Source organism: Calonectris borealis, chromosome 20 (genome assembly GCF_964195595.1).
Source record: "Calonectris borealis chromosome 20, bCalBor7.hap1.2, whole genome shotgun sequence".
Classification (NCBI taxonomy): Eukaryota; Metazoa; Chordata; class Aves; order Procellariiformes; family Procellariidae; genus Calonectris; species Calonectris borealis.
In genome coordinates, this window is record NC_134331.1 from 1,536,422 (window position 1) to 1,560,521 (window position 24,100).

The 24,100-nt window shown below is 67.8% G+C and overlaps 6 protein-coding genes across 9 annotated transcripts in view; 2 read left to right on the plus strand and 4 right to left on the minus strand.

Annotated features, from left to right (window-relative positions):
- Positions 1–4,299, minus strand: part of NPLOC4 (NPL4 homolog, ubiquitin recognition factor) — a 30,991-nt gene extending 26,692 nt beyond the window's left edge. For 2 of the 3 annotated variants that reach the window (XM_075169387.1, XM_075169388.1), the window contains exons 1-3: positions 4,120–4,266; positions 2,782–2,862; positions 55–167 (exon numbers count right to left, since the gene is read on the minus strand). In XM_075169387.1, the coding sequence (XP_075025488.1) occupies positions 55–167; positions 2,782–2,862; positions 4,120–4,134 (209 nt within the window). In that variant the 5' untranslated portion in view covers positions 4,135–4,266. Of the gene's footprint in view, positions 1–54; positions 168–2,781; positions 2,863–4,119 lie in introns of all 3 variants that reach the window. The other variant, XM_075169386.1, reaches the window with a different exon arrangement.
- A 529-nt stretch (positions 4,300–4,828) lies between these two features.
- On the plus strand, positions 4,829–6,296 carry TSPAN10 (tetraspanin 10). The gene is made up of 3 exons (XM_075170082.1): positions 4,829–4,894; positions 5,312–5,907; positions 5,990–6,296. The coding sequence occupies exons 1-3, from the start codon at positions 4,829–4,831 to the stop codon at positions 6,294–6,296; spliced, it is 969 nt and encodes a 322-aa protein (XP_075026183.1).
- Positions 6,297–6,490: 194 nt separating this feature from the next.
- Positions 6,491–9,628, minus strand: PDE6G (phosphodiesterase 6G). The gene is made up of 5 exons (XM_075169390.1): positions 9,538–9,628; positions 7,972–8,092; positions 6,937–7,163; positions 6,781–6,821; positions 6,491–6,675 (listed from the first exon to the last, which is right to left on the minus strand). Exons 3-5 carry the CDS (start codon positions 7,080–7,082, stop codon positions 6,599–6,601), a joined length of 264 nt encoding a protein of 87 aa, XP_075025491.1. The 5' UTR covers positions 7,083–7,163; positions 7,972–8,092; positions 9,538–9,628; the 3' UTR covers positions 6,491–6,598.
- OXLD1 (oxidoreductase like domain containing 1) lies at positions 8,814–10,895 on the minus strand. Of its 2 annotated transcripts, XR_012676669.1 has the most exons (3): positions 10,833–10,895; positions 9,784–10,269; positions 8,814–9,678 (listed from the first exon to the last, which is right to left on the minus strand). XR_012676669.1 is itself a non-coding variant. In XM_075169389.1 (2 exons), exons 1-2 carry the CDS (start codon positions 10,875–10,877, stop codon positions 9,877–9,879), a joined length of 438 nt encoding a protein of 145 aa, XP_075025490.1. In that variant the 5' UTR covers positions 10,878–10,895; the 3' UTR covers positions 9,666–9,876. The 2 variants fall into 2 exon arrangements, 1 of the variants encoding a protein (XP_075025490.1); XM_075169389.1 differs by having other exon boundaries at positions 9,666–10,269.
- A 149-nt stretch (positions 10,896–11,044) lies between these two features.
- On the plus strand, positions 11,045–13,377 carry CCDC137 (coiled-coil domain containing 137). The gene is made up of 6 exons (XM_075169392.1): positions 11,045–11,201; positions 11,581–11,711; positions 11,919–12,123; positions 12,439–12,521; positions 12,632–12,711; positions 12,927–13,377. The coding sequence occupies exons 1-6, from the start codon at positions 11,095–11,097 to the stop codon at positions 13,140–13,142; spliced, it is 822 nt and encodes a 273-aa protein (XP_075025493.1). The 5' UTR covers positions 11,045–11,094; the 3' UTR covers positions 13,143–13,377.
- A 1,894-nt stretch (positions 13,378–15,271) lies between these two features.
- GPRC5C (G protein-coupled receptor class C group 5 member C) lies at positions 15,272–18,560 on the minus strand. The gene is made up of 4 exons (XM_075170085.1): positions 17,507–18,560; positions 16,784–16,878; positions 16,374–16,520; positions 15,272–16,144 (listed from the first exon to the last, which is right to left on the minus strand). Exons 1-4 carry the CDS (start codon positions 18,522–18,524, stop codon positions 16,112–16,114), a joined length of 1,293 nt encoding a protein of 430 aa, XP_075026186.1. The 5' UTR covers positions 18,525–18,560; the 3' UTR covers positions 15,272–16,111.
- Between the last annotated feature and the right edge of the window lie 5,540 nt (positions 18,561–24,100).

Below are 24,100 nucleotides of genomic sequence, written 5' to 3' on the forward strand. Positions count from 1 at the left end.
ACCCCGTTGTACAAAGCCCCCCCTCCGGCCACAGCGCTCTCGGTCAGGACTCACTTGATTTTCAGTAAGTTGAGGGATTTGTTTTGTGACGCTGTGATCTCTCCTGTCCTGTTTCTATTGGTGTAGACAGAAAACCCATTATTCCTGAAACCAAATTCTTTTGCAACCTGAAAGAAAGAGAAGAATGACAAGGTTTAAGATACCTCACACCCCCGGTCAGATGCTGAAAGCTGCTCAGAGCAAGCGTTAAGTCCAGGGCACTTCTATTGCAAAACTTTAGCTGAATTCATCCGCATTTCTGAAGAGCGCAGGATAACTGAGAAAAATAGAAACACTTAGGAACACAAGCAATCTATTAAAAAAAGCCACTTAAACAGGACGTGTCTCTCACTCACACCACACAAATGCAGTATTTTATCTAAATCCAGGCAAGAGCTGTCATGACTAGAAGAGGGTGGGAAACTATCTTCTCCATCATCCCAGTTCTCTCGCTCCAGCCTTGCCAGCACACACCAGCCAAGTCATTCTCCTCCTCCTATGACCAGAATTCCTTGGTCCAGATCTTCACCTCCGAGGAGCTTTTGCCCTCAGCTCCGCTCTCGCCTACCAGTTGCTACAAGAGTTTCACTCAAGCTCTTCCTGCTGTTCTCCTTTCTGTTTTTCTCCATTTGCCTCTTTTCTCCTGACGGAACTTACCCTCACAATAACCACCTCTCAGTCCCCACGCAGGTTTTTTCCCTGCTCATCCTCTCACCAGTTCGGTTTAAGGCTGCTTTACTCTTCATCAGCCAAATGCCTCTTCACAGCAATAGCAATTTTAACATTTGGCCACTTAAAAACATAATCAGTTTAAAAGTGGCGTTAAAAGTTTCTCTGGATGACAAGTTTCTTCCTAAATCCTTAAGTTAATAGCCCTTATTTTTATTAAGTACATGTCCCTGTGGCTTTGGTAGGGCTCAGAGACAGTGACCGCACACAGGACAAATCTATCAAGCCACAAACAGAACTGTCACATGAGCAAAGTCACGGGAAGCAGTTTCTCCCCCGTCAGCTTCGCTGCGATTTGTAGCAGCGAGTGATCTGCCATTTGAATGGAAGCGCGACTTTCAAATGGTTTATCTCCTGCGTTACGCCTGCCAGAGTTAAATGTTAGCTCGTCAGGCCACAGACCTCACCAATTTTTTGGGGGGAGATAAATCCCACAATACATTAACAAAAGGCTCGCGTTAGTTCCTAACTCGATTCTAAGCTGAACACACCCGAGAGTTTACCTTTTTGGTACTCTTACCTAGGATGTGCTACAAAAGACAGAGAAGATTATCGAGGCCCTTTATTGCTCTGAAATGTGCTTTCTTGCACACTCCTTTTGCAGCTTCTCTGGAGTCACCAAGGAGGAGATCCAAGTTAATCGCTAGCATAGAAGAAGCAATCTGATGCCTCTTTAATTACAGCTATCTAGCCAAATACGAAGTCCACCATATGGATTAACATTTCAGTGTTAAAATCCACAGCTATTAATACACATAGATCTTAGGTGGTAAAATTTGCAACTTTTCTCTTTCAAGTAAACCCTGTATCAGGAAAGAAAGTCAAACATTTCTTGTATTCAGCTCAGCAAGAAGATATAGTTTTCCCCAGATCAACAGGTAATTTTAGTGAGTGCTGATGCTTTTGTTCTGACGGTAGTGGTTGCAAGCACGATTGTTCCACACTGCCTCGGGTAATATGAACCCTTGAAACCGAGCAGCTTGTTTTGCACAGGTTCCAGAGGTTTTGAAAGCAACGCTTTTTTCCTTGGGTGAGACTGTTCAGAGACTGCAGCGGGTGTCTCCGACCCAGCCCTGAAATCCATCAGGATTTTCTCTTGGTCAGGGACCAAGCTTCAAACAAAGCAAATGACTCACAAGCAGCAGCAGGTTTTAGTCTGCTCCCCTTCCACCTCGCAGGAGGAAAGGAAATCTAGCTGACTAAAAGAATGGCCCTTCAGGCACAGGAACACAAAGTACGTTTCTTACGAAGCAAAGAAATCCTAATCTGAGGGTTCCAGGTTACAGCGGAGTTCCAGGAGGGAAGGAAATGGAGAACTGCTCACTCTTAAATAGCAAACTTTAAACATTGAGCAGTTGCATCAGACCAAAGAACAAGCTACAGCCAACTCCAAATTTGACAACTCCAACACTCAGTGTGTTCTCCTCATCCCAGGGTGGAAATCTTTCCCAGGAGACCCCAGAGGCTCTCACATCGCCTTAAGATCTTGCCTTAATTCCTTCCTTGCTCTCTCCAAAACTATGTTGGAAAACCAGCAGCACACAAAGCACATTCAAATGATATTCGAAGCGCAAATCAAGCAGCTGAGTTTCAGCTGGATCACGCCTGAAGAGGCCAGTCCCTTGCAGCAGGGTTTGGCTATCAAACAGCTTTCCTCTGCCATTGCCAGCCTCTGCCTCCCCAGCTGCCGCTTCTTTGGGAGAACACTGAAAAGGTGCCCTCGCCCAGGAAAGCTCCCACCCCGGGAAACTCCAACTGAAAAGCTGAGTAAGTTTTCTTCTTTCATTTTGTAATTCTCCCTCTGGAACAGCAATGAGAAAACTGGTTTTGGCTACACCAATAAAAATGCCGTTTTCCGCAAGGCACGCCAGTCCTCGCTGCCCTCAACACATTTGCCCAGCGAGGTGACACGCGCATCTCCCACGAGAGCGAGCCGCGGCGCAGGCTGAGCCGCAGGAGCCCTGCCTCGTCCCGCAGGCGAGCGGGGAAGGCGCAGCAGAGGCTCGGGGGTACCTTCTTGAGGAACGTCGCCACCGTTTCTCGCTTCGTGGCCGTGATGCGCTTCACTCCTTCCGGCGACTGCACGCGGATTATCTGCGGGGTTAAGAGGACAGCCCGAGTTAGTGACGGGGGGGACAGAGCCCACCCTGTGCTCGCAGAACGCAGACCATCCCCACCGCTCCTCCCTCCTGCTTTTAACGATGCTCTTCGTAAGGAAGCGCAAATGCACAAGGAAGTAATTTGCTCGTGGGAGCGCAGCACTGGCCTGATGTTTACAGGCTGCAGGATGAATTCCCCTAATGCACGAGGCACGGCAAGAAGTTGGCACCGAGAAAGATGCTAACGCCGCTTTTTTTTGTCAAAGCTCTGACCTCAGTCGTGGAATTAAACTTTCAGGAGGGTGAATCAGAGCTCCCACAGGAGCGATTTATTCCGTGCCTACACACAAACACTGACCTAACTGGTGCTAATGGGGACCTGCGCCGTCGTTATGTTTCAACCCAGCTACTGACGCGTGACTTCCATTGCTAATGAAAAGACGAGGAGAAAAGCCTCGAGGCTCAGGCTACTCCTGTGCAACACCGAACAGCAGTTTTGCTGCAACCTTAAGTCAGAGATGGGAAAAACTGGCAGCTTTTGGGAGAAAAGGCCGGGGACAATTCTTCACACACTGGCAGGGAAGTGGCAAACGTAAATGTCGGAGTCCTCGTGCTGCCAGGGACCAGAGAAGCGACTCACGTTGCTCTAAAGCGCACGTTCACCTGCTGATGTGTAACGAGGAGCCACGTTCCGGATGGCAACGTGCGTGCTGGAAGGAGGGACACGGCAGGACACGGGAGCTGCCGGCGTCCCGGCATTACCTCGCAGGAGCCCCTTTACACTCTCCCAGCTTCCAGGACGGGAGCAAGCCCAGCCTGACGGGAGCGGGAGACCTTTACGGTACCGACGAGCCCCTTCTCCCGCCATGTCGGCACCGCGGCCAAGCTCGGGCACCTTCCCCCGAGACATCCCCGCCCCGGGCTGAGCAGGACCCCGGGGTCACGGTCCCAAACCCCACACGCTCCGAGGGGGCACTTCCTTGGGGCAAAAACACGGGAAATCCGTCCACGGCACCGCTCCGGGGGGCTGCCCGGCTCGGATACCGCCAGCGCCGGTCGGGCCCGGCCCCGGGGGTGCTGCTCTCCCGGTCGGCTCCAGGCGGGATGCCCCGTCCCCAGACGCCAGCGCGGCGCCGGGGCAGCCCGGTGCGGTCCTGCCGGGCCGGGTGAGCGCGGCCCGGCCCCGCCGCCCCACAGGAATCTGCTGCCTCATCGCCCCTCCCCCCGGCCGCCGCCGCCCGGCCCCACTCACGATCGTCTCCGCCATGGCGCTGCCCACCGGCGACCGGGGCTCGCCGCGCCGTCCAACTACCGGCCCGACCCGCCGCGGCCCAGCCCGCTCCGCTCCGCTCCGCGCCTCCTTGCCCGGCCCGGCCCGCTCCGGCCCGCCGCCTGCCGTGCCCGGCCCACCGCCTGCGCCGCCGCCGCCCGGGCCCCGCGCCCCAGCGCCCGCGTTCCGCCGCGCGAGGGTTCCTAGGTCGGGCGGGGCGGTGCACCCGCTACAACCGCCCCCCGCTCTGCCTCCGTGCTACCGCCACAGTTGTCCCCCATGCTGCCTCGGTGCCACAAATAGGGCCGTCCCCCCGACACCGCCGCGCCCGTCCCTTCGTTCCGTCCACAACCCGGCCCCCCCGGGTCTCCCCGCTGCGGGGCCCGGCCCGGGCGTGGGGCCCCTCGGTGCCCCCTCGCCCCCGGCTCGGGGGGGCTCCCATCGGCTGGGCAGCGGGATGTGGGCTCTGCTGGGGCCTGTCCCCCCACTCACCCCAACCCCCCACGCATCCTGCTGTGCCCTCGTTACCGACCCCGCTAACGGGGCGGCGGGCATGGGTGCTGCAGTGGGGCCGGGCAGGAGCGGGCCCAGCTGTGGGGCCGGCAGCCGCAGCCCTATTTAAGCGCCGGCCACAGCCCCTCACATGATGGGAGTGTGACTGCCCGGGCCTGAGCGCCAGGCTGGGAGCAGGATGGCGCTGAGCAGAGCGTGGCTCTCCCGGCCCCGCGGCGGGGAGAGCACCCGGCTGCTGCCCCAGGTAACGCCGGGGCCCTGCGGGACCCCCGGTCCCCCCCCTCGGGACCCTCAGCCCGCACTCCTGCCCCATGCACCCTGGGTGCTGGGTGCCAGGGTGCTGGCTCCATGCTGGAGCCCGCAGCACCCGCATCCCTGGGGGTCTCCATGGGGATGAATCTGGGGGTCCCTGTTAGGGGCAGGGTCTCTGGGAGAGCACCCACACGCTCCCCATCTGCTCAGACCCCGGGGTCTCCGTGACGGGCAGGGTGACAGCGTGGGGGGTGGATGTGGGGCACCCTGCGCAGGGGGCCCTTGCAGAGGGGGTGCATGGTGGCTCCAGGAGCCGCTGACAGCCTCGGGCTGGGGGGTACACGGGCTAAGGGGGGGGCGTTGCTGGGGGTCTGCTGGGGCTGCCCCGCTGGCTCGTCTGTCCACGCAGGCGTCCAGGCTGGTGGAGCTGCCCTACTCCTCCTCCTCCTCCGACGATGACAGCTCGCTGGCTGGGGACACGGACCTTCCCGCGGCCGAGCAGGACCCTGCGGTGTGGTGCCCTGTCACCCCCAAGCCGGGCATGTTCAGCCAGTGCGTGCGGTACCTCGCCTTCCTCTGGAACCTCCTCTTCCTCCTGCTGGGCCTGCTGGCCCTGGCTGTGGGAGTGTGGGGGCTACTGGCCAAGGGCTCGCTGGGGGGGGAGCGCCTGGCCCCGCTGGGCTCCGACCCCATGCTGCTCTTCGTGCTGGCGGGGCTGGGGGCCAGCACCGTCTCCCTGGCCGGCTGCCTGGGCGCCCTCCGCTCCAGCCCCTGCCTGCTGCGCTTCTTCGTGGGGGCCGTGCTCGCCTTCGTGGGGCTGGAGGTGCTGGGGGGGCTGCTGCTGTTGGCAGCGCGGCGCCGGCTGCGGGACGCCCTGCGGGACGCCCTGCTCCTCTGCCTCCTGCGCTACCAGGAGGAGCCCGACCTGCGGTTCCTGGTGGACGAGGTGCAGCGGAGCCTGCGGTGCTGCGGCCTCGGCTCCTACCGCGACTGGGAGACCAACCCGTGAGTCGGGGTGCCGGGGGGGGCCTGTCCCTGCACCGGGAAGGTGCGTGGACCCGGCAGCTCTCCTTGTCTGTCCCCGCAGGTACTTTAACTGCAGCGCGCCGGGAGCGCAGGCGTGCAGCGTCCCTGCCTCCTGCTGCCTGGACCCCTGGCAGAACGGCACCGTCGCCAACGCCCAATGCGCCTTCGGGGCCCTGCGCCTGGGGGACGCGGCGGCCGGCACCGTTGTGCACCTGGGGGGCTGCGTGGCACAGCTCAGCGCCTGGCTCCGCGGCCAGGCGGGCGGCATCGTGGCCGGCGCGGCCGTGCTGGTGCTGGTTGAGGCCGCTGGTGTGCTCATGGCGCTGAAGGTGCTCGGAGACATCGCACCCGTCGGGGTGCAGGATTGAGGGTGTGCGGGCTGCCACCCGGGGAGGGGGACACCGTGGGGTCGGGGATGTGTGGGGGGCTGATCCAGCCCAAAATAAACCTCATCAGAAGCCTGAACCCCATCCACGTCCTGTCCATCCCGCCCTGCGGCTCGGGGAGACGCTTTCCATCCGCATCCCTGCCAACCCCCCAGACCATGACACCGGGCTCCCGCTCGTTCTGGGTTTTAATGAGCATTTCTCCAGGCTGAGCCCCGCCGTGCGGACGGGGCGGCTTCTACCTACGCAGCGCTACGGGGTGGGCAGCGGTGGCCGCGGCCTGCCTAGATGATGCCGTACTGAGCCAGCTCGTGCAGCTCCAGGTGGCTGAAGGCTTCCCAGGGACAGATGACGGTGATGTCTGGGGAGAGGAGAAAGGCTGCGTCAGCACGGCCCCCCCAGCCCGGCCGCGGGCGGCTGTGCCTGCAGCGAGCCCCGCCGCAAAGCGGGGACGGGACCCCCATACCTGTTCCCAGCCCCTCCATGCCCGGGATGTCGTCGCCGAACCTGCAAGGAGAGAGAGCGTCTGCCCTGACCCCCGGCAGCCCCCCCCCACCCCAGGCTGGCACCTACGGCCGCGTTCCCCCCACCGCCGTGGGTCCCGGGGCTCTGCCCCACTCACCCCTGCACCCCCTTTTTGGGGGGCTTGCTTTTGAACTGCCTTGTCTGCCTCTGCTTGAATTTGGGTGGTCCCTTCCGGGGGGTGGCGGGTCCCCCGGTCACCCTCGTGGCTGATTTGATCTCTGGCTTGAGGGGCTCCAGGCTCATGGCTGTGCCGGGGCCGGCAGCCTGCCCCGGGTCGCGGTTGTCCCTGCGGGTCCGGCGCTGGCACGGGACGGTTCCTCACACCTGATGGAGGGGAGATGTGGGGGCACCGGGGGGGCACCAGCTTCTTCTACCACCCATGGGCACCCGCTCCCACCCCGTCCTGCCCCTCGGCTGTCGCTGATGGGCTTTCCAGGCCGCCGTGGGGGAGAGCCCCCTGCCCGCAACCTTGACTTAGCCCAGCTCAGAGCCCGCTGATCCCCTTGCCCTAAAGGCAGGGAAAGGCGTCCTGGGGGCAGCGGAGCCCTCGGGGCCGTTCCCCCAGCCCTTGCCCCCCACCCCAGCGTGGATGTGACACCCGGGGAGCCCCTCGCCGGCACTGCCGGGAGCCCCCTCGGCCCCCAGGGGTCTGTGCCGAGCTGCTTGTGCCGCAGCGGGTTGGCACCGGTGCGGCCGTGGGAGCGAGGCGTCCCTCAGGGCTTGTTTGCAGCAGGGTTTTGGGGTTTTTGGGGACGGTGGGCACCCTAGGGACCCGTGCTGGGGATGCAGGCGGCCGTGGTGGCGGGGGGAGCGGAGGGTGGCAGCTGAGGCGGACATCGCAGGGCAGCACACGGGCTCCGTCCCGCTGCAGTTGTGCCTCTTCTGGGCACAAGTGCGGGAGTTTCGTGGCACAAGAGACGGCTCCAGCATCGGTGCGAGGGGGTTCGGCCCTGCCGCGGAGCCCAGCGGCTGAGCACGGGCCCCGGGCAAGAAGGGACCCGGCCCGGGGAGATGCCGGAGATGCTGCTGCAGGTTGCAGGAGTGGGGGGCAACAGCACGATCCTGCCCTAGGAGCCCCGGTGCCGCCAGGACCGGGTCCCATCCCCCGCATGGAGCAGAGCCCCGGACTTACGCAGCCGCCGCGGTCCCCAAGGCCAGCGCTGCTCCGCAGGAGACCCTTCGTCCCGCTCCCGCCGGCACGCGTCCGATAGATGCGCTGGGTGGCTTTTAGGGGAGGGCAGATTTATCCTGCTCTGGGGTAATAGGATTATTTATGTCCCTTCTTTTCAAAGGGGTAATCTGATGGGTGGGACGGGGGCGGGGGGGGTGGGAGGGGGTGTCTGGATTAGTGCCGCTGCGGCTGATGGCGTCAGGACGGGCAGAAAATCACCCGTGGGTGATCCTGCCTCCCCTCCCCAAACCACTAAGGCGTCTCTCCCAGGGGACCCCCGCTGCCCAAGAGTGCCCACGCGATCGCAGGGGCAGGGACGGGACCCCCAGCCTGTCCGGGACCACGGAGCGGCTCTCCACAAGGAGCTGCGAGCCGGGAACCGACCAACCTTTGTGGGTGACCCCAAGGGCAAGGCACTAACGCAGGCAGCGGCAGGCAGGCTGTGCCGGGAAATACCGGAGCTGAAACCACCGGGACGTGCCGGGCTTTCAGCCTGTGCCCTGTGCTTGGTGCCGAGCACGGTGCGGCCCCGAAAGCGAGGGCTGCGGGGTGCTGCTGCCGCGGCTCCTGCCTGCAGACGCTGCCAGACTCTACCCTGGCCTGGGTGGAGGTCCTGGCACCAGAGCCTTCTCCCTGCCGGTGCCACCGCGGACGCCTTCACCCGGGGATCGCCCGAGTCCTGCCTGGCTGAGGGTGTCTTGGGCCAAAATTTGCCCACCCTGCCCAGCAGCCCCGCTGCCCGCAGGACGGTATCACTCCAAAGCTTCCCTTAATCCCAGCGCTAAAGCAATTACAAAAAGGAATAATCTCAGTACACTTTAATTGAACTTCAGCCCCTGCCACTAATTGCAATTAGTTGGACTCCAACAAATAGGATTACAGGGAGAGTTTTCTACGAAGCTGGCAGAACCAGCTACTGCTCCAGCAAAGAGCAGGGCCTGGTGTTAATTGGTGCTTCCAGCTTGGGTTTCGTTAGCGAGCGCTGCTCAAGGGCTTTGTGGCTCCTTGGGGAGCTTGCCCCGGGAGGACGGGGGATCTGCGGGGGTCCCGGTGGCCAGGAGCCTGCGAGTCCCCCAGCCCAGCCGGGCAAGATGGAGGTGGCGATGTGCTAGGCCGAATTTATGGGGTTTTAAGATGGAGGCAAAGGCAATCAAGGACGAAAAGGCACCGTGAAGAACAGCCTGGCAGGCTGTGACCTCGGTGCCGGTGCCCTTGCCGGGAGGCGGCCAGGCCCCATGTGCTCGGGGCCGCACGCTGCCCGCACCTCCTGCCCGGGGAAGGGGCTGGCAGCCCCGGGAGCCCCCCCGCAAGCCCTTCACGCGCAGAAGCCCTTAAGAGGCTTACGGTGCTGGTGGGGAGGGGGGTCCGGCAGGGTGGGGGGGTCCGGCGCGTGCCCCAGCCCTCCCCAGTCGCCAGGTCACGGCCAAGCTGCTGAAGGCGCTTAAAATCCAAGCTGGGGAGCGCAAGGACGAGGCAAGAGCAGCGGCGCGGGGGGGGCTGGGTGCGGGGGGGACGCGCCAGCCTGACCTTGGAGGGGATTTTCCGTCCCGGGGGAGCGCAGCATCCGGCTGCTGGGAAATCTGGGGCTCAGGACGCGCGTGAGCCGCTGCCTGTCCCCAAGGGCAGGCTCCCCCATAGACGAGAGGCGAGACACGACCCGGGCACCGCCTGTATTGAAACACACATGGGATCCCGTGCTCAACGCTGCGCTGGGGGGGGCTCAGACCCTCCCCAGCCCACCACCCCCAGAGCTCAACACACACAAATAAATACGTTAAATAAGCTGAGTCCGGATCCCACCAGCCAGCCTGGAGCAGAGGTGTCACCCGCCGGTGCCACCCGCCAGTTTTGGGGGCTGGGGGAGCATCAGTCCTTCTCCGTGCGCAGCCTGATCTCCATCTTGAGGATCATTTTAATGTTCTCGTCCTCCACGTGCTCCTCCACCGCCGCCAAGGCCCGCGCGCCGCCGTCCCGGTACCGCTCCAGCAGCTCCTCCACGTACTCGACCCAGACGCAGCGGGGGCAGCCGGTCCCGCAGCAGTGCGTGGGCGGTGGGGGGATCGGGGGGGTGGCAGGAGGGAGCCCCCCCTCTCCCTGGGGGGTGCCTGTCCCGCCATCGCTCCCTGGGGTGTCCGAGGTGCCACCAGTCTTTGCCGGTGTGTCCGAAAGTTCCCGAAAACTGGAGACGTTGGTGGGGTGGGGGTGCGGGGCCCCTTCCCTGAGCACCCCCCCGCGGCTGCCGGCGCCTTCCGGGGGCTTCTGAGAACCACGACGCCACGCTGACGCCAGCCCGGGGGAAACGTGGGGACATAGCCCTGCCCGCTGTGCCCCCCCACCCCAGCCAGAGGACCCCCACCCGCCCCACAGCACCCTGCTCCCAGTGTACCCCCCCATCCCACCATCCTCACCCTCCCAGCAGCTCACACAGGCCCAGCAGCACCCCCCATCCCCAGCAGCCCCCTACCCCCCCCAGCTCCCCCACCTCCAGCAGCACCCCTCTGCCCCCCATCCCAGCACCCCTCTGCCCCCCTCAGCACCCGCCATCCCCAGCAGCCCCCTACCCCCCCAGCTCCCCCATCTCCAGCAGCACCCCCTGCCCCCCTCAGCACCTCCCTATCCTCCCCTCAGACCCCCACCCATCCCCAGCGCCCCCCTATCCCTCCCCATCCCCCCACCCCATCCCCAGCACCTCCCTATGCCCCCCCCAGCGCCCCCCCCACCTCCAGCACCCCTTGCCGCCCCCAGGCCCCCCTCCATCACCCCTTTCTCCCGCGGGGTCCTCCCGGACCCCCAATACAAACACCCGGCCCCCCCCCGCTCACCCCCCGCCGCGCCCCCGCCAGGCCGCGCGCCCCCCGCAGCAACATCCGGCCGCAGCGCCCTGGATACAGCCCCGCCCCAGCCCCGCCCCAGCCCCACCCGAGCGGCAGCTCTTCCGGCCAATAGCAGCCCGCCGCGGCCAGCTAATGAGGGTGTGGCGGCAGGATGGAACCAATAGGAAGCTGGTGGGCGGGGTCGGGGCGGCGGGGGTCCGAGGGAAGCCGGAAGTGGCGGCGGAGCGGCCGCGTGGGGAGTGGCGGAGCCATGGGCCGGGGGCCGCGACCGGGACCGGGCCGGGGACAGGGACAGGGACAGGGACCGGGACAGGGACCGGCACCAGGGCGGGGCCCGGCCGCCCCGCGCCGCGGCAGGTCAGTGCCCGGGGGATCCGGTCGGGATCGGGTCTGTCCTGGCTCGCTCCCGGTTTGGGGCCTGGTCCCACGCGGGATCAAGGGTCCCCAGGGCCGGCTGGGCCCTGGCGGGGGCCCCACTTCCGGGGGCTGGGTCCCGATGTCCCCCTGTGCGCAGATCCCGGTGTCCATGCCCGGGTCCGCCGGTGCCTCACCAGGTCCGGGTGCTGCGGTGTCCTGCCGTGCCCGGGTCCCCATGGCCCTTCATGCCCGGGTCTCGGTGCCCGGGTCCCTGTGTCCCACTGCCCCCGTGTGCTGCCATGCCTGAGTCCCGGTGTCCCGCCGTGCCCGCGTCCCGGTGCTGCGGGGCAGGCTTCACACCACGTTCGTTCTCTCCCAGGAAGGAGAAGAAGGTGGACAACATGAAGCCCAAGCATCCCGACGAGCAGGAGATCCCCTTCCGCCTGCGGGAGCTCATCAGGAGCCGCGAGGCCATGAAGTGCCCCGACCCCGGGAAGAGGCGGGCGGCAGGTGGGGCATGGAGCTGGCCCCAGCAGGGGTGCCCGCGGCCTGGCCGAGGAGCCCGCGCCAGCCCCGCAGCACTGCGGTGCAGCTGGAGGCAGCCGGTTCCTGCAGTGGGGCATCCTGCTCGCCCCGGTGATGTCCCATCCCTGCCCTGCCAGGGGGAGGGAGCTCCCAGATTGTCACTGCTGCAGTAATGTCACCCGTCTCTCCTAGAGAAGAAGCAGCAGCCCAAGTCAAAGGGCCCCAAGGCGCAGGGAGACATCCCTGTGCCCAAGTTCAGGAGGGGAAAAGGGGAGTCGGAGCGCTCCTACATTTGCCGCATGGAGCAGGAGGTGCAGCGCGTCCTGTTCCTCACCAAGAACCAGCTGCAGCGGGAGCCTGAGGCGACGGCACCAGAGAAGTCCAAGAGAAAGAAAGAGTGAGAGCAAGGCCACTGCGGCTGCCGGGGCCTCTGCCCCAGACTGGTTCTGGGCGCGTGGTGGGTGCTTCGCCGGTGCTGCAGCGCAGGTCCGGCATCCAGCAGCGACTCGGGTGCGGGTGCAGGGCTGTGGGCCTCATCTCCATGGGGCCTAATCTGTAGGGCCGGAGCCACAGATCTGCTTCACCCTCCTGCTACTGGGCTGGAGCTGGGGGGGGAGCTGTGGGGCCCCAGGTTTTGGGGGGGAATCCCATGGGGTAAGAACTCACTTACTTGAGTCTGGTCGCGAGCCCTTGCCATAATGTAGCTCTTCAGGTTTCAGAAGAAGAAGCTGGAAAAAGTGCGGAAGAAGAAGGAGGAGAAGAAAGAGGCCATGCTGGAGAAGAGCCTGTTCCAAGGTGGGTTTGGCGCAGCGGGGTGGCTGGGGTGACCCCCTGCCCCGCAGTGTGGGGAGCGGCATGTCCCGGAGAGCTCCTGCCTGACACTGGCGTTTGCTTCTCTCTCTTAGACACGGTGGCGTTCGGTGAAGTGGTTACGCAGCCGCCCACCATCACCTCGCGGCCCAGGGGCCGGGCCCCCACGGAGCAGGTGAGCTGCCGGGGGGGCGATGCCTCCTGCCCCTCGGCCGTGCCCTCGAGTACCCGCAGGTCTGGGCTGGACCCGGGTCGTCTCACCTCCCTTGGGCTGGAAATCAGGCCTGGAAGGGCCGCGGTGGCCTCAGCCTCCTGGTGACAGTTCCTTGGAGCTTGCTCCTGGCTTTTTCATCCTTCGTCCTCCCTGACCTGTCCCGTCTCTGCCCGCAGGCTGGACGGAAGCGGCTCCTCCTGACGTCTCGCCTGGGCCAGAGCCAGGCGTCCCCAGTGTCCCCGGCAGCGCCGGTGTCGATGGCTCGCCGGCGCATCGTGGAGGAGGAGAGAGCGCGCGTCATCCAGGCCTACAGGGACATCCAGAGGCGCAAACAGCAGCAGCGGGAGGCGGCGCGGGGCAGCGCCCAGGCTGGATGCAGGGTCCCCCGCTGAGCCCAGCCTGGAGAAGCTGGGCCTCCCTGGTCCCAAGGAGGGTGTGCAGGCAGCACGGGACCCCAGGACTCGAGGGGGACGGTTTTCCTGACCCTGCTCTTCTGTTGCCATTGCCGAGCCCTGGGGTTCCCCACAGCCCCGCACCTCAGCTCGGGGCACCCCGTGGGCTTGGCGCCGGAGCGGGGACGCCTGCGGTGCCACGGACCTGCTTGTAGTAAAAGTGCCGTTGAGTGCTGATGGCCTGAGCGCATCTGTGCCGCCCCGACCTGCCCGGCTGCCTTCCTGCGCGGCGGCTGGGAAGGGACATCGCTGTGCCGGTGTGTGCGCGGCTGTGCCGGGCGGTATGGCGGCAGGCATGCCGGCAGATGGCAGTCCCGGCCCGCAGCGGGCATGTCACTGTCACTCGCTGCGGGCTGGCCCTGGCAGGGCTCTGGTCGGGGGCAGGACCCTCGTTGCTCAGCCTCGGGGGAGACCCCAGTTCCTGGCAGTGCCCCCTCCGGCTCCCACCCCGGCTCCTGGTTGGAGGAGAGCGAGCCGAGCATCCTGGGGATGTCACCGCTCGGGGACGCTGCGTGAGCCCTTAGTCCGCAGCCGTGCTCTCCCCTGCCCCCGGCATCGCTCTGGCACTGCTCACATCCCTGCTGTCCCCGGCAGACACCCCGGGTCACGCTGACCGCGGTGCCCTCCCTGCTGCCAGGGATGCTGCCACAGCCTCATCGCTGCACCCACACCAATCCCGCGCCATCCGGCACAGCCGCAAGGCCCCGTGCAATCCAGACCTGGCACACACCCCGCCAGGGCTGACAGCCCCCCAGCTCCCGGCCCTCGGCGGGGGTCCGGGGGGGCCGCTCCCAGCACAGCACAGCCCATGTCTGCCCGCGGGGCCGGCGCGGCAGCTTCACCTGCGCAGGACAAAGGCAGCGCTGTTCGGCAGCCCCGTGCCGCGGCGCCTGCACAAAGCGTTGCCTGTTGGAGCGGGGCCGGCCCCGGCTTTGTGGCCGGCACTGACGGCAGCCGGTGGGCTCCCGAGCTTCCGGAGGGGCTGGGGCCAGACACGGGGATCTGGTGTCCCCTGCCAGAGCTAAATGGGGATAGAATCTTTGCTCCTCATTTTTGGGGTGACTCTGCTATCCCCGGGGCTGTCACCTCCTTCCTTGCACCCCGGCAAGGCAGGGCTCTGCCGTACCGTGGCTGGGGACCGACCTGGTTCAGGGCCGGGCTTGCAGGTGGACGTGCCTGGGGTGGGCCACACGCTGGGGCCGTGCCGTGCCGTGCCGTGCGGTGCCGTGCTGTGCTGTGCCGTGCTGTGCCGTGCCGTGTGGTGCCAGCGACCGGGAGGAGGGCGTGCTGCGGTAGCGGCAGCCCTGGGGACCTCAAGTACCCGGTGCTGCCTGGAGACGTCCCCGCTGACGGCTGGCACCAGGTAAACACCAGTGACGTGGTGCAGCCCCGGGGGGCACGGCTGGATCCTGCTGCCAACAGCCGGCTCCCGCGGCTGTCCCCGGCCTTCGGGGCTGTGCCCGCCCTGCCGTGTCCCCGCAGCCAGGAGCGTGGGCACGTGCCGGCTGGCAAGGGCATGGCCGGGACACCACACGTGCCAAACCCTTGCTCGTTCATCCCTCGTGCGGGCACCACGGCCATGCACGGTGCTCGCGCCTGCAGTCGTGGGCAGCCCCACTGCCGCCGGCCCGGCTCCGGCTCAAGGAGACCAGGTCACCTCCTGCCTCCACGGAGCCATTTCAGCCCCTGAATAATTCATGGCACTGCCGGCCATGGCCGCAGGCTTCCTGCCCGGCAGGAGAAATCGCTGCGGAGGAGAAAGGCAATCTGAGCAGGAGAAACCGCTCCCGACCTTGGCACGTCCTCCACGCCGTGCCACTTCCCGCCGGGCAGCCCATCTGCCCGCGGGCTGCCGGTCCCGCGCTGCCTGCCCTGCCGAGGCTGCCGGCTCCCGGCCCAGCGGCCCCATCTGTGTGCCTGGCCCCGGCGCACGCTGCCACAGTAGGGGACAGGGAGCAGGGGCTGGGGGATGCCGAGGGCTCTGCCCTGAGCCCCCCCTTGCTCCCCGCTGCCCCCCCGGGAGGGGGACGTGGGGCTGAACCCGCTGGCACTGTGGTGGAAGCCCTTGGTCGTGGTGGGGGAGCAGCCGGTGGCACGGCTGGGTACCCCGTCCCCATCACGTGCCGCCTGCTACAGCACCGCGTAGGAAAAACCACCTTTATTGGGTCTGCCCTGAAAAAAAGGGGGAAGAGGAAGAACGACAGAGAAAGCCACGAGGAGGGTGAGGGGCCCAGCTCCTTCCCTGCTCCCCGGGAGGGATCCCTGAGTCCCGAGGGGGGAAGGCACCGAGAAGGCGGCCGGAGCCGCGGCGGGCCGGGGCTCCAGCCCCAGCAAGGCACTGATCCCCCGGACCCCGAGCAGCCCCCCCTTCCCCCGCAATGGGGACACTGAGGCACAGTGGGAGCCAGGGCTGGGGAGAGCTTTGTGTCACCTTGTGCCCTGCGGCAGGACGGTGCCGGCTCGGCTCGGGGTCTGTGAGGTCCCTGGGGCTGGCGAGGGTCAGCGTGGAACCGGGGGCTCAGCGACGGGGGGAGCCCCGGGCAGGAGTCCCAGCAGCTCCCCGGTGGCTGGTCCCTGGCCCGGAGGGGACGGGGTGTCCGTGGGTCACGATGGCAGCGGAGGGATGACTTGGGGCGGCCCCGCGGGAGCTGGTCCTTGCAGCAGGGACGGCAGCAGGGACGCGGGGGTTCCGGCAGAGCTGGCAGCTTGCGGGTGCCGCGGCCAGGCGGGACGGGCAGGCAGAAGCGCTGGCTCCGGGACCGCGGCCAGGCGTCCCCTGCGCAGGAACCGGCTCCGGCATCCGGGGTGGGATGTACGCGGCGGGGCGGGAAGAGGCTTGGTGAGACCTCAGGAGCGGGATGGTGGGGCCGCGGCCGTGCCGGTGCTGCGGGACCCGTGCCGCGGCGGCTTCACCACCGGTTCCTGCCGTAGGGGGACTGCACCTGCAGGCAGAGCGGGACGGTGCTGGGGTGGCGTGGTGGCAGCAGGGCTGTGGCACGGGCTGGCAGACTTGGTTCTGGCACCGGCAGGGAGGTGCAGCCACCGGGTGCCGGGGTGCCGGACGGAGCCTCCTTGTCCCTGCCTTGCCATGGGAGACGCTGTGGCAGGGACAGACTTTGCCCCCAGCCGCGGCGCCCGCTCCCCCGCCCGCTGTGTCACACATTAACCCACCTGGCAGCTCCTGCCGTCCCACTGGGTGCCGGCGTGCCGGGCCTGCGCCGCGAAGGCGTCCTCGGCTCGCAGCGTGGAGCTGGCACTGCCGGTCGCCGGGCTGGCGGTGGAGGCGCGGGGCAGGATCACGTCGTAGGGACCTTCGGTCTGCGGGGCAGAGGAGTGGGGGCTGCAGAGGCACCGGGAGCACCCCCAGCCCCGCGGGGTCCCAGGGGAGGAACGCGAGGGGTGACCCAGCACCCTGTTACAGCAGTCCTTGGGACATGGGGGCCAGGGCAGCCCCCCCCCACGCCCTCCCCCACCCTGGCTCCCATCCCGGCCGCTCCGGTTGAAAGCCCGTCCATCAGGCAGGATGCGGCCGCCCCCGGAGAGCCCGGCTGGCTGGCGGCGCCGCGCGGCGTCGCACTTACCGGCCCCTTGTGCATCAGAGCCATCTCGGTGGGCTGGTAGACGCTGGTCAGCAGCTGCCCGTTGTAGCCGCTGTACGGGGACACCGGCTTCTTGGCTGCAAAGAGACGGGGATGGTGAAGGTGCGGGGGGGCTCACACAGCCACCCCCACCCCACTGGGGAGCTGCTCCTCGTTAGCAGGTTTAATGAGCTGACTCAGCAACTGGCTGCTCTGCGCCTTTCCCAGGGGACAGAAGGGGTGTCCCAAGGGTTTGCATCACCGCGCTCCCGGCACAGCCCCTGCCCGGCCGGGGTTTGTTATTGTAGGGTCTCTCGGGAGGCAGGGTGGCGCGGGTGCTGCTCGGGAGCACCCACCCTGCCCTGGGGGCTGCAGGCACCTTTGCTGGGGCAGGGCTGGCGCTCGCCCGCCGGTCCCCGTTGGGGCAGCTGACGCCGCCCCGTGTTATTGTAGGGTCTCGCGAGCAGAGCGGCTGCCTGGGGTGGAGGGCCGGGAGCCGTGGGCACCCCGCGCCGGGGAGGGAGCACCCCTGCAGCCGCTGAGCTCAGCCCAAACTGGTAGACCCAGCCCAGCGAGTTTTCGGGAGCCGCAACAATGGCAGGCGTCAATCCCGGGCGGGTCGCCGCCAGACGTCTCGCCGCCCGCCCACCGCTGCCAGCCCCGGTGCCGGTGCCCACTGCCAGCCCCGCCGGGGGGCAAGAGGGTCCCGGTGAGCCCCGCGCCTACCGAAGGAGGGCTCGTCCATGGAGAAGGCTTTGTTCTCCACAAACATGCTCTGCGACTTCTGCTCCTTGAGGATGGTCTCGTAGCCCACCCCGCGCGTGGGGTAGACGTCGTCCTCGAAGGCCTGCTCGGAGCCCCGCCGCGTCACGTGTGTCACCTCGGGGATGACGTAGAGGAGGAGGAAGGCGCAGGCATTGGAGACCAGCGCGATGGCCAGCGTGGGGTCGTCCCAGCTGGGCTTCTTGCCCACGCGCTGGTTCCCGTAGAGGTACATGACCATCCACGCCACCCAGATGGCCATGGAGAGGCCAGTGGTGGCCAGGATGAAGGCGCCGTGTTTGCGCCAGTGGCCGTAGTGGCCACAGAGGGCCGGCCAGGCGGTGCCGAAGGCGGCCACCAGCAGGAGCATGACGTAGATGAGCGCCATGACAAAGTCAGCGTCCGCCAGCTGGCAAGGGTCCGGGGAGCCGCCCTCCTGCCGCGCCACCGTGATGATGAGCCACTCGGCGTTGATGATGACCTCCACCAAAGCGAGGAGCAGGGCCACCGCCAGTGTCACCCAGCCCCGCGGGCCCTGGTTCCTCCGCACCAAGAAGTTGAGGGCCACGGCGTGCGCCAGCAGGCAGGAGAAGCAGATGCCGAAAAGGACGCCGAAGAGGAAGCGGCGGGAGGTGCAGGTAGAAAAATCCGGCCCCACGATGAAGTCAAACGTGAGGCAGAAGAGCCCGAAGGTGCCCAGAAGAAAGAAGACCTGCGTGGCCACCAGGCTCTTCTTCTGGGAGTCCTGCACGAAGGGCAGGCTGGCCACCAGGACGATGGTGAGCACAAAGCTGGCCACCACGCCGAGGCTGGCCACGGCCTCCAGCACGATGCCCCAGGCTGCCGAGAGGTCGCAGAGGTTGTAGTAGAGGGAGGAGAGGTCCTTGCCGCAGCCCGAGGGAGCGGTGGTCTGTCCGCCGGCCACGGGGAGCAGGGCCAGCAGCACGCAGACGGCCGCCGGTGGCACCGCTGCAGCACCCATCCTGCACCGTGGTGCGGGTGCCGAGCGGGGCGTCCAGGGACCCTGCGGGACAGACGGGGTGTTAGGAAATGGGGACCGGGGCTGCGGCTCGGCTCCCGGCACTGCCTGTGCCATCTCCAAGGCTCAGAGCATCCCTGCCCGCAGTCCCTGGCTGGCCATCCCTCCTGCCGGGCCACGGCAAGCGATCGGGTTCCGGGGAGCCCTGCCTGTGCCGGCACGGCCCAAAGCAGCCCCAGAGGGGACCGGGCAGCCACGTGTCCCCCATCGGCTCCTTGCCTGGAGGCTGGAGGCAGCCGGGGGGGCCCAGCCCCCTCCGTGCCCACACGCTCCCTCCTGACATGGGATTTCTCTGAGCGCGGCCGGCTCTGGGGCTGTGCCGATCCCTTCCTCCAGTGCCGGGACCAGGCAGCACCGTACCCGCTGGCTTTCCCGGGAACACCGAACACGGGCCTGGGCCGGATGGCAGAGGTAATGCCCGGGGACGGGCCTGTCCCCTCGGCTTGTCCCCGCATACCAGCGTGTTCCCCTTTCCACTTCTGTCCCACTTCCCTCCTCTGGCTCCGGGCACCGACCCAGCGCAGGTCCCGTGTCCAGCGCTGGCATGCAAGCAGCCGCAGCCTGGCACGGCACGGCACGGGCATGGCACGGCACGGGGGTCCCTGTCCCCACTCCCGCGGCCCCGGGGGTGGGCACGGGGAAGAGGAGGCAGGGAGGAAGCTGCAGCCCCACTGCTGGGGGGGGGGAAACCCGGCAGGAGACCTCCGGCAAGGTGACCCCGGGCTGGGGCGGCACCAGCGCCCGGGGCCGGGACCCCCCGCACCCCCGAGCGGCCCCCGGGGGCCGGGCAGCCCCCGCCCCGCTCCCCGCACAGCCCCCGGCCGGGGCTGCCGGTCCGGGATGGAGACAGGGACCCCCGGCACCGCGCTGGGGCCGACCCCCCGCGCCCGGCCCGGCCGGTCCCCCCGCCCCTCCGGCCCGGTCCCCCCCACCCCCGGCCCGGTTCCCACGCACCTCCCGGCCAGTACCCGCCCGGTTCCCCGGCGCTCCCGACCGGTACCGGACCCCAAACTTGCCCAGAGCCGCCCCCAACTCTCCGGCCAGGCGAGCCCGCGGGGGCGGCCGGGGCCGGGTCCCGGGTCCCGACCCGTTCCCGATACGGTTCCCGGTCCCCCCTCCCCAGCTCCCCAGGGCTTGACGCCCCCCCCCGGGCCCCGCTCACCGGCTCCAGCGACCGGTGCCCGGCCGCTCCGCCGTGCCGTGCCGTGCCGTGCCGGCGGGCGAGCCCCGGTCCCGCGGCACCGTGCGCGCCTGCCCGGCCCGGCCCCTCCCCGAGGTGCGGCTCTGCTCGGGGAGCGCGCTCGGGGCCGGCCGGGACCTGCCCCGCCACGGCGGGAGGGGGGACCGAGCCGGGCCGGGGTACCGCACCGGGCGGGGGTACCCGCCCCGGGGGCATGGAGGGGGCGGTGCCGGGTGGCCGGGAGCGGGGGCAGAGCCGGGGCTTGGGGGGGGTGGACCGGGGGGGATCAGCACGGGAGCCCAGCTGGCCATCAGTGGAATGAGTCTGTGGGGCCTCAGCCCGGAGGAGCTGGGTCAGTGCCGCCCTGCTGAGCCTGGGGGCCGGGGGATGGAGCGGGGGGCTGAGCCGGGGCAGCATCACCGGCACCGGGCCTTGCACCGACCTCCTCTTGGTGCTGGGCCGGCGGCACCTGGCTGGTGGGTGGGCTCCCGGGTGGGAGCCGGGAGCAGAGCTCCTCGGGCAGCCCCGCGGTGTAAGGATACACCGGCTCCCACCGGGAAGCCCCGAGGCGCAGGCCCGGAGGGGCCTCCCGGAGGAATGTCAGCTGATGGCTAAAGCCGGAGCCCTTGGCAGGGCAGCAGGGCCCCAGAAAAGCCCCTCCTGCGAGGGGCCGGGGCCCAGGGCAGCCCTGGCCCGGGGGCAGCGCGTGGGGCTCGGTGATCCCCGTCCCGGCGGGGGTGGCTGTGCACCCTGGGGCACCATGGGCACCCTGCAGTCACCCCATCTCTAGGGCTCGGGGACGGGGAAAAGCCCCAGGAGACTCGGGGCGCCCTGGGGGACCCGGGGCCCTGCCAGCCCTGGGGCAGGTTTCCAGGCAGGCGCTGCTATTTTGGGAGGGTGAAGCAAGAGGGTGAAGGATGCAGACGAAAGTTCAACGCGCCTCCGGCAGGTCCTCCCCCAGCCCGGGCCGGGATGAAAACAATCCGAGGAGAAAGGGAGGCAGAGCCGGAGCTGGCAGCACCCGCGGCACGAGGACCGGCACCCGCCGGAGCTCGCGGGGAGGAGACAGCGTGTCTGGGCTGGGTGCTGCACCCGCTGCCGCCATCCCTCCGGCGCTGGGGCTGCCTGCCCTCCTGCCCTTCTTCTTCCTAAAGAGCATTTGGCTTCGGGTTGGTGTTTGGAGGAGGATCGTCCCTCCCTGCCGGGGCACGTGCATGTGCGTGTTCTTTCGCACGGGCGCTGGAGCAGGGCGGCGTGGACGGAGGGGCTCTGCAGTGTCCTCTTGTGCCTCAGTTTCCCCAGGGAGTCGGGGTTCAGACTCGCAGGGCCTGGCAGTAGCTCCCACTCTCTAGCAAAGGCTCAGCCTTGGATAACCAGTGCCAGGAATGCGGGCCGGCTGCCCTGCCACCCCCGCACCGGTGCTGACCCGGGCCCAGGCTGCGGAGAGGCCATGCTGCATGCGGCTTCCTGCCGGCTGCTTCCTTCCGCCGCGAGGGGCCGGCGGGTTTCCCGGCTGCTGACTCAGCACGAGCCCCCCGCGACCCCTGCACCCGCCGTGGGGCCGCTGGCAGGCGTCCGTCTCGCTGAGGCTGCCCCGCAGCCGCACGGCTTTCACCCTCGCGTCCCCCCCACGGCGGGTGATTTCCTCCCCGCTTCCTGTGGGGACCCTCCCGGCTTTCCAGCCTTGCTGCACGCCCCTGGGATTTTTGTAGGTCCTACAGAAACACCCCGCCAGGGAGGCGGCTGTGGTGTAGGTTGGGTGTGATGCCACCATGTGTCTTGCAGGAACCAACTGTGGGCTGCAAGGGACCGGCTGCCCTCGGTCCCCTCCTGCGGCCGCGTGCTGGGGCGGTTGGTGCCTGGCGCAGCCCTTTTGGCAAGGGCAGAGCCTGGTCCCCTGGTGCCCCAGGTGGGCTGGGGACCGCGGTCCCCATGCTGGGACGGGCAGAGCCGGTCCCTCCGGCATAGCAGCCACGGTGAGGGGCTGGGACGCAGCTTGGCACGGCACCGGGACCTGGGCCAGGCTTCCCTGCCGGCTCACTCCGAAAACATCGGCATGCCGAGCGCATTTTTTCCAGGCTTACCTTTGCTACAGAGCCGCAGGGCCGGGCGGCTGGCGTGGCTGGCACGGCTGGCGTGGCTGGCACGGCGGCACAGCTGGCACGGCCGACGGAGCCCCGGCTCCGTGGCAGCTCCTGCTCGGCCAGCCGCGGCGGCTCACCTCGGGAAGGCGAGAGCCGTACCTGGGGCCGGGGGGCCGTACCTGGGGCCGGGGGGGCCCCGCTCGCCCTCCCAGCTGCCTCCCCACCGCCGCCGCCGCTCAGGCCGGGGCTGGGGAGCTGTTTTCCACCCAAGCCGGTTCTGTCCGGACCGGAGCCCCTCGCCGCCGGCGGACGCGGTCAGCACGTTTCCACCTCCCTCTCCAAGTAAATAAGCGCTGCTTGGCGAGGGGGGGCCAGCAGCGATCCCGGCGTGCCGCAAGCGGGGCCAGAGCTCCTGCCAAACGCTGCCCTTGCCGGCAGAGCCCCCCGGCCCCGCCGCCCCTCCAGCCCTGGCGAAGGGCCCCAGGGTGGGATCCAGCCCTGGAAGCCCCCGGGGACGGGTGCCCGCCGGGCGGGAGGCACTGCCCGGGTTAATATCTAACCTCTTCCTGGTCCTGCTCTCCTCACATGCCAGAATTAATGGAGCGAGCACCTCCCAGGTGCCACCCGCGCCACCAGGTCGGGGTTTAACCCTGTCACCGGGAGCACGGGCAGAGCCGGATCCTGCCTGGCGTGAGGCAGCACGGCCGGCGGGGTCTGCCCGTGCAGGGGACTGATCCGGCTGCGGGGCCCCGGGTGCATCGCGGGCAGGCGGGTGCCTGCCGGTGCCGGTCAGCCCCACTGCCGGGGGGTCCTGGCTCATGCCAGGAGCACCGGGGGCGAACGCTGCGCCCCATCCCACCCCGGTGCCGGGCACAGCCGGGGCTCGGCGGGGGGGCGGGGGGGGTCTCCGTGCCCTGACTGGGCAGCCCAAATCCCCCCGGGGGGCGGCTGAGCCCCTGCCCCCCAGGGCAGCCCCCCTGGGTGCTGTCCTGCCCGGTCTCTGGGGAATTAGAGGGGAAAGGCTGGTCTGTTTGGGGGGGATTACGCTAAGGACCTTACGAGGGAATTAGGGTGGGGAGCGGGACGGGCAGGGCTGATGCGGGGGGCTGGGGGTGCCAGCTCCACAGGGCGTCGTGTCCCTGCCCTCTGGTGGCAGCTGGGGACAGGCAGGCTGGCACGGCACAGCCGCTCGCCCAGCGTCGCACCAGCTTGGCACTGGTGTAACTGGGAAGGCAGCACTGGTGCTGGGTGCACTCCATGGGGGGGGGGGCATCGTGAGCCCCCTCCCTTGCAGCCGGTGGGAGATGCTGCACCCTTGCGTTGGGGTGCACCCGGGGGCTGTAGCCTTGCAGGGCGGCTCTCCCGGGTGTCTCTGAGGGGTCCGGCTCCTCCAGAGCCCAGAGCCAAGACCCCCTGGACGCTCCCTTCCAGCACCCCCCGGGCACCAGGGCAGGAACACTGGGATGGGCAGGGCTGAGAGCTCGGGGCTGGGCAGAGGGACCCCGTGCCCGGGGGTGCTGGTGCAGGGTGCCCCCGTCCTGGCCACTTGCAGCGAGCCGGACCCAGGCAGAGTTTTGGTCTCAGTTTATGGAGGAAGGACCGTCCTGCTGGCACCCAGCGGACACCGCATCCTCGCCAGGGCCCGCAGGAGCTCACCTGCTCCCGTCACCCCTCACCACGGGGCAGCCGTGCCCGCTGGGTTCCCCGGGACCTTCAGTGCATTGCTTCAGCACGGGCTGGAGCTGATGCAGGAGCGCAGCCGAGAGCACGGTCACACTCCCTGGCCGTGGAAGCCCCATGAACCCCACGGCCACAGGGCTGGAGAGGAGCCCAGCCTGGGGGGGCACGCGTGGAGCAGGCAGCACCTCCTGCCACTGAGCTGGGGCACGTCCTTGCTGCCCCGTGGCCGAGTTTCCCGGGGGGCCGAACACCGCATGTCCCGAGGGGCTGAGCACGGGCAGGGCTGAGCTGCCTGTCCCGGTGCGATTCAGGGAGCGGGCAGGGGTCCCCGGGGTGCAGTGGGTGCTGCTGCCAGGCAGGGCAGCCCGATGGCCCCAGAGGAGCACAGCCAGCCAGCTGGGCACAACTTGCCACCACCACCGGCACCGGCATTAACCCCCAGCTCTGCGGAGGGGGGGCGTTGTGGGGGCAGCGTCCCTGGGGCAGGGTTTTGCTGGGTCCCGGGGTGATGCACGGGGCTGGGTGAGCACCGGGACCCCTGGCTGAGTGCCGCTCTGGCTGGCAGCAGCCCTGGC

What these genes read in the sequence shown, in the direction of transcription:
- TSPAN10 (XM_075170082.1), top strand. Translation starts at nt 4,829, where the DNA reads ATGGCGCTGAGCAGAGCGTGGCTCTCCCGGCCCCGCGGCGGGGAGAGC. An exon ending in GCACCCGGCTGCTGCCCCAG is followed by an intron (nt 4,895 to 5,311) that starts GTAACGCCGGGG and finishes CTGTCCACGCAG; the next exon opens with GCGTCCAGGCTGGTGGAGCT. An exon ending in CGCGACTGGGAGACCAACCC is followed by an intron (nt 5,908 to 5,989) that starts GTGAGTCGGGGT and finishes CTGTCCCCGCAG; the next exon opens with GTACTTTAACTGCAGCGCGC.
- PDE6G (XM_075169390.1), bottom strand. Translation starts at nt 7,082, where the DNA reads ATGAGCCTGGAGCCCCTCAAGCCAGAGATCAAATCAGCCACGAGGGTG. An exon ending in CCCAAAAAGGGGGTGCAGGG is followed by an intron (nt 6,822 to 6,936) that starts GTGAGTGGGGCA and finishes CTCTCCTTGCAG; the next exon opens with GTTCGGCGACGACATCCCGG. An exon ending in CATGGAGGGGCTGGGAACAG is followed by an intron (nt 6,676 to 6,780) that starts GTATGGGGGTCC and finishes TCCTCTCCCCAG; the next exon opens with ACATCACCGTCATCTGTCCC.
- OXLD1 (XM_075169389.1), bottom strand. Translation starts at nt 10,877, where the DNA reads ATGTTGCTGCGGGGGGCGCGCGGCCTGGCGGGGGCGCGGCGGGGG. An exon ending in TGGCGGGGGCGCGGCGGGGG is followed by an intron (nt 10,270 to 10,832) that starts GTGAGCGGGGGG and finishes CGTGGTTCTCAG; the next exon opens with AAGCCCCCGGAAGGCGCCGG.
- CCDC137 (XM_075169392.1), top strand. Translation starts at nt 11,095, where the DNA reads ATGGGCCGGGGGCCGCGACCGGGACCGGGCCGGGGACAGGGACAGGGA. An exon ending in CGGGAAGAGGCGGGCGGCAG is followed by an intron (nt 11,712 to 11,918) that starts GTGGGGCATGGA and finishes CGTCTCTCCTAG; the next exon opens with AGAAGAAGCAGCAGCCCAAG. An exon ending in GGAGAAGAGCCTGTTCCAAG is followed by an intron (nt 12,522 to 12,631) that starts GTGGGTTTGGCG and finishes TCTCTCTCTTAG; the next exon opens with ACACGGTGGCGTTCGGTGAA.
- GPRC5C (XM_075170085.1), bottom strand. Translation starts at nt 18,524, where the DNA reads ATGGGTGCTGCAGCGGTGCCACCGGCGGCCGTCTGCGTGCTGCTGGCC. An exon ending in CATGGACGAGCCCTCCTTCG is followed by an intron (nt 16,879 to 17,506) that starts GTAGGCGCGGGG and finishes GTCTCTTTGCAG; the next exon opens with CCAAGAAGCCGGTGTCCCCG. An exon ending in CTCTGATGCACAAGGGGCCG is followed by an intron (nt 16,521 to 16,783) that starts GTAAGTGCGACG and finishes TCTGCCCCGCAG; the next exon opens with ACCGAAGGTCCCTACGACGT.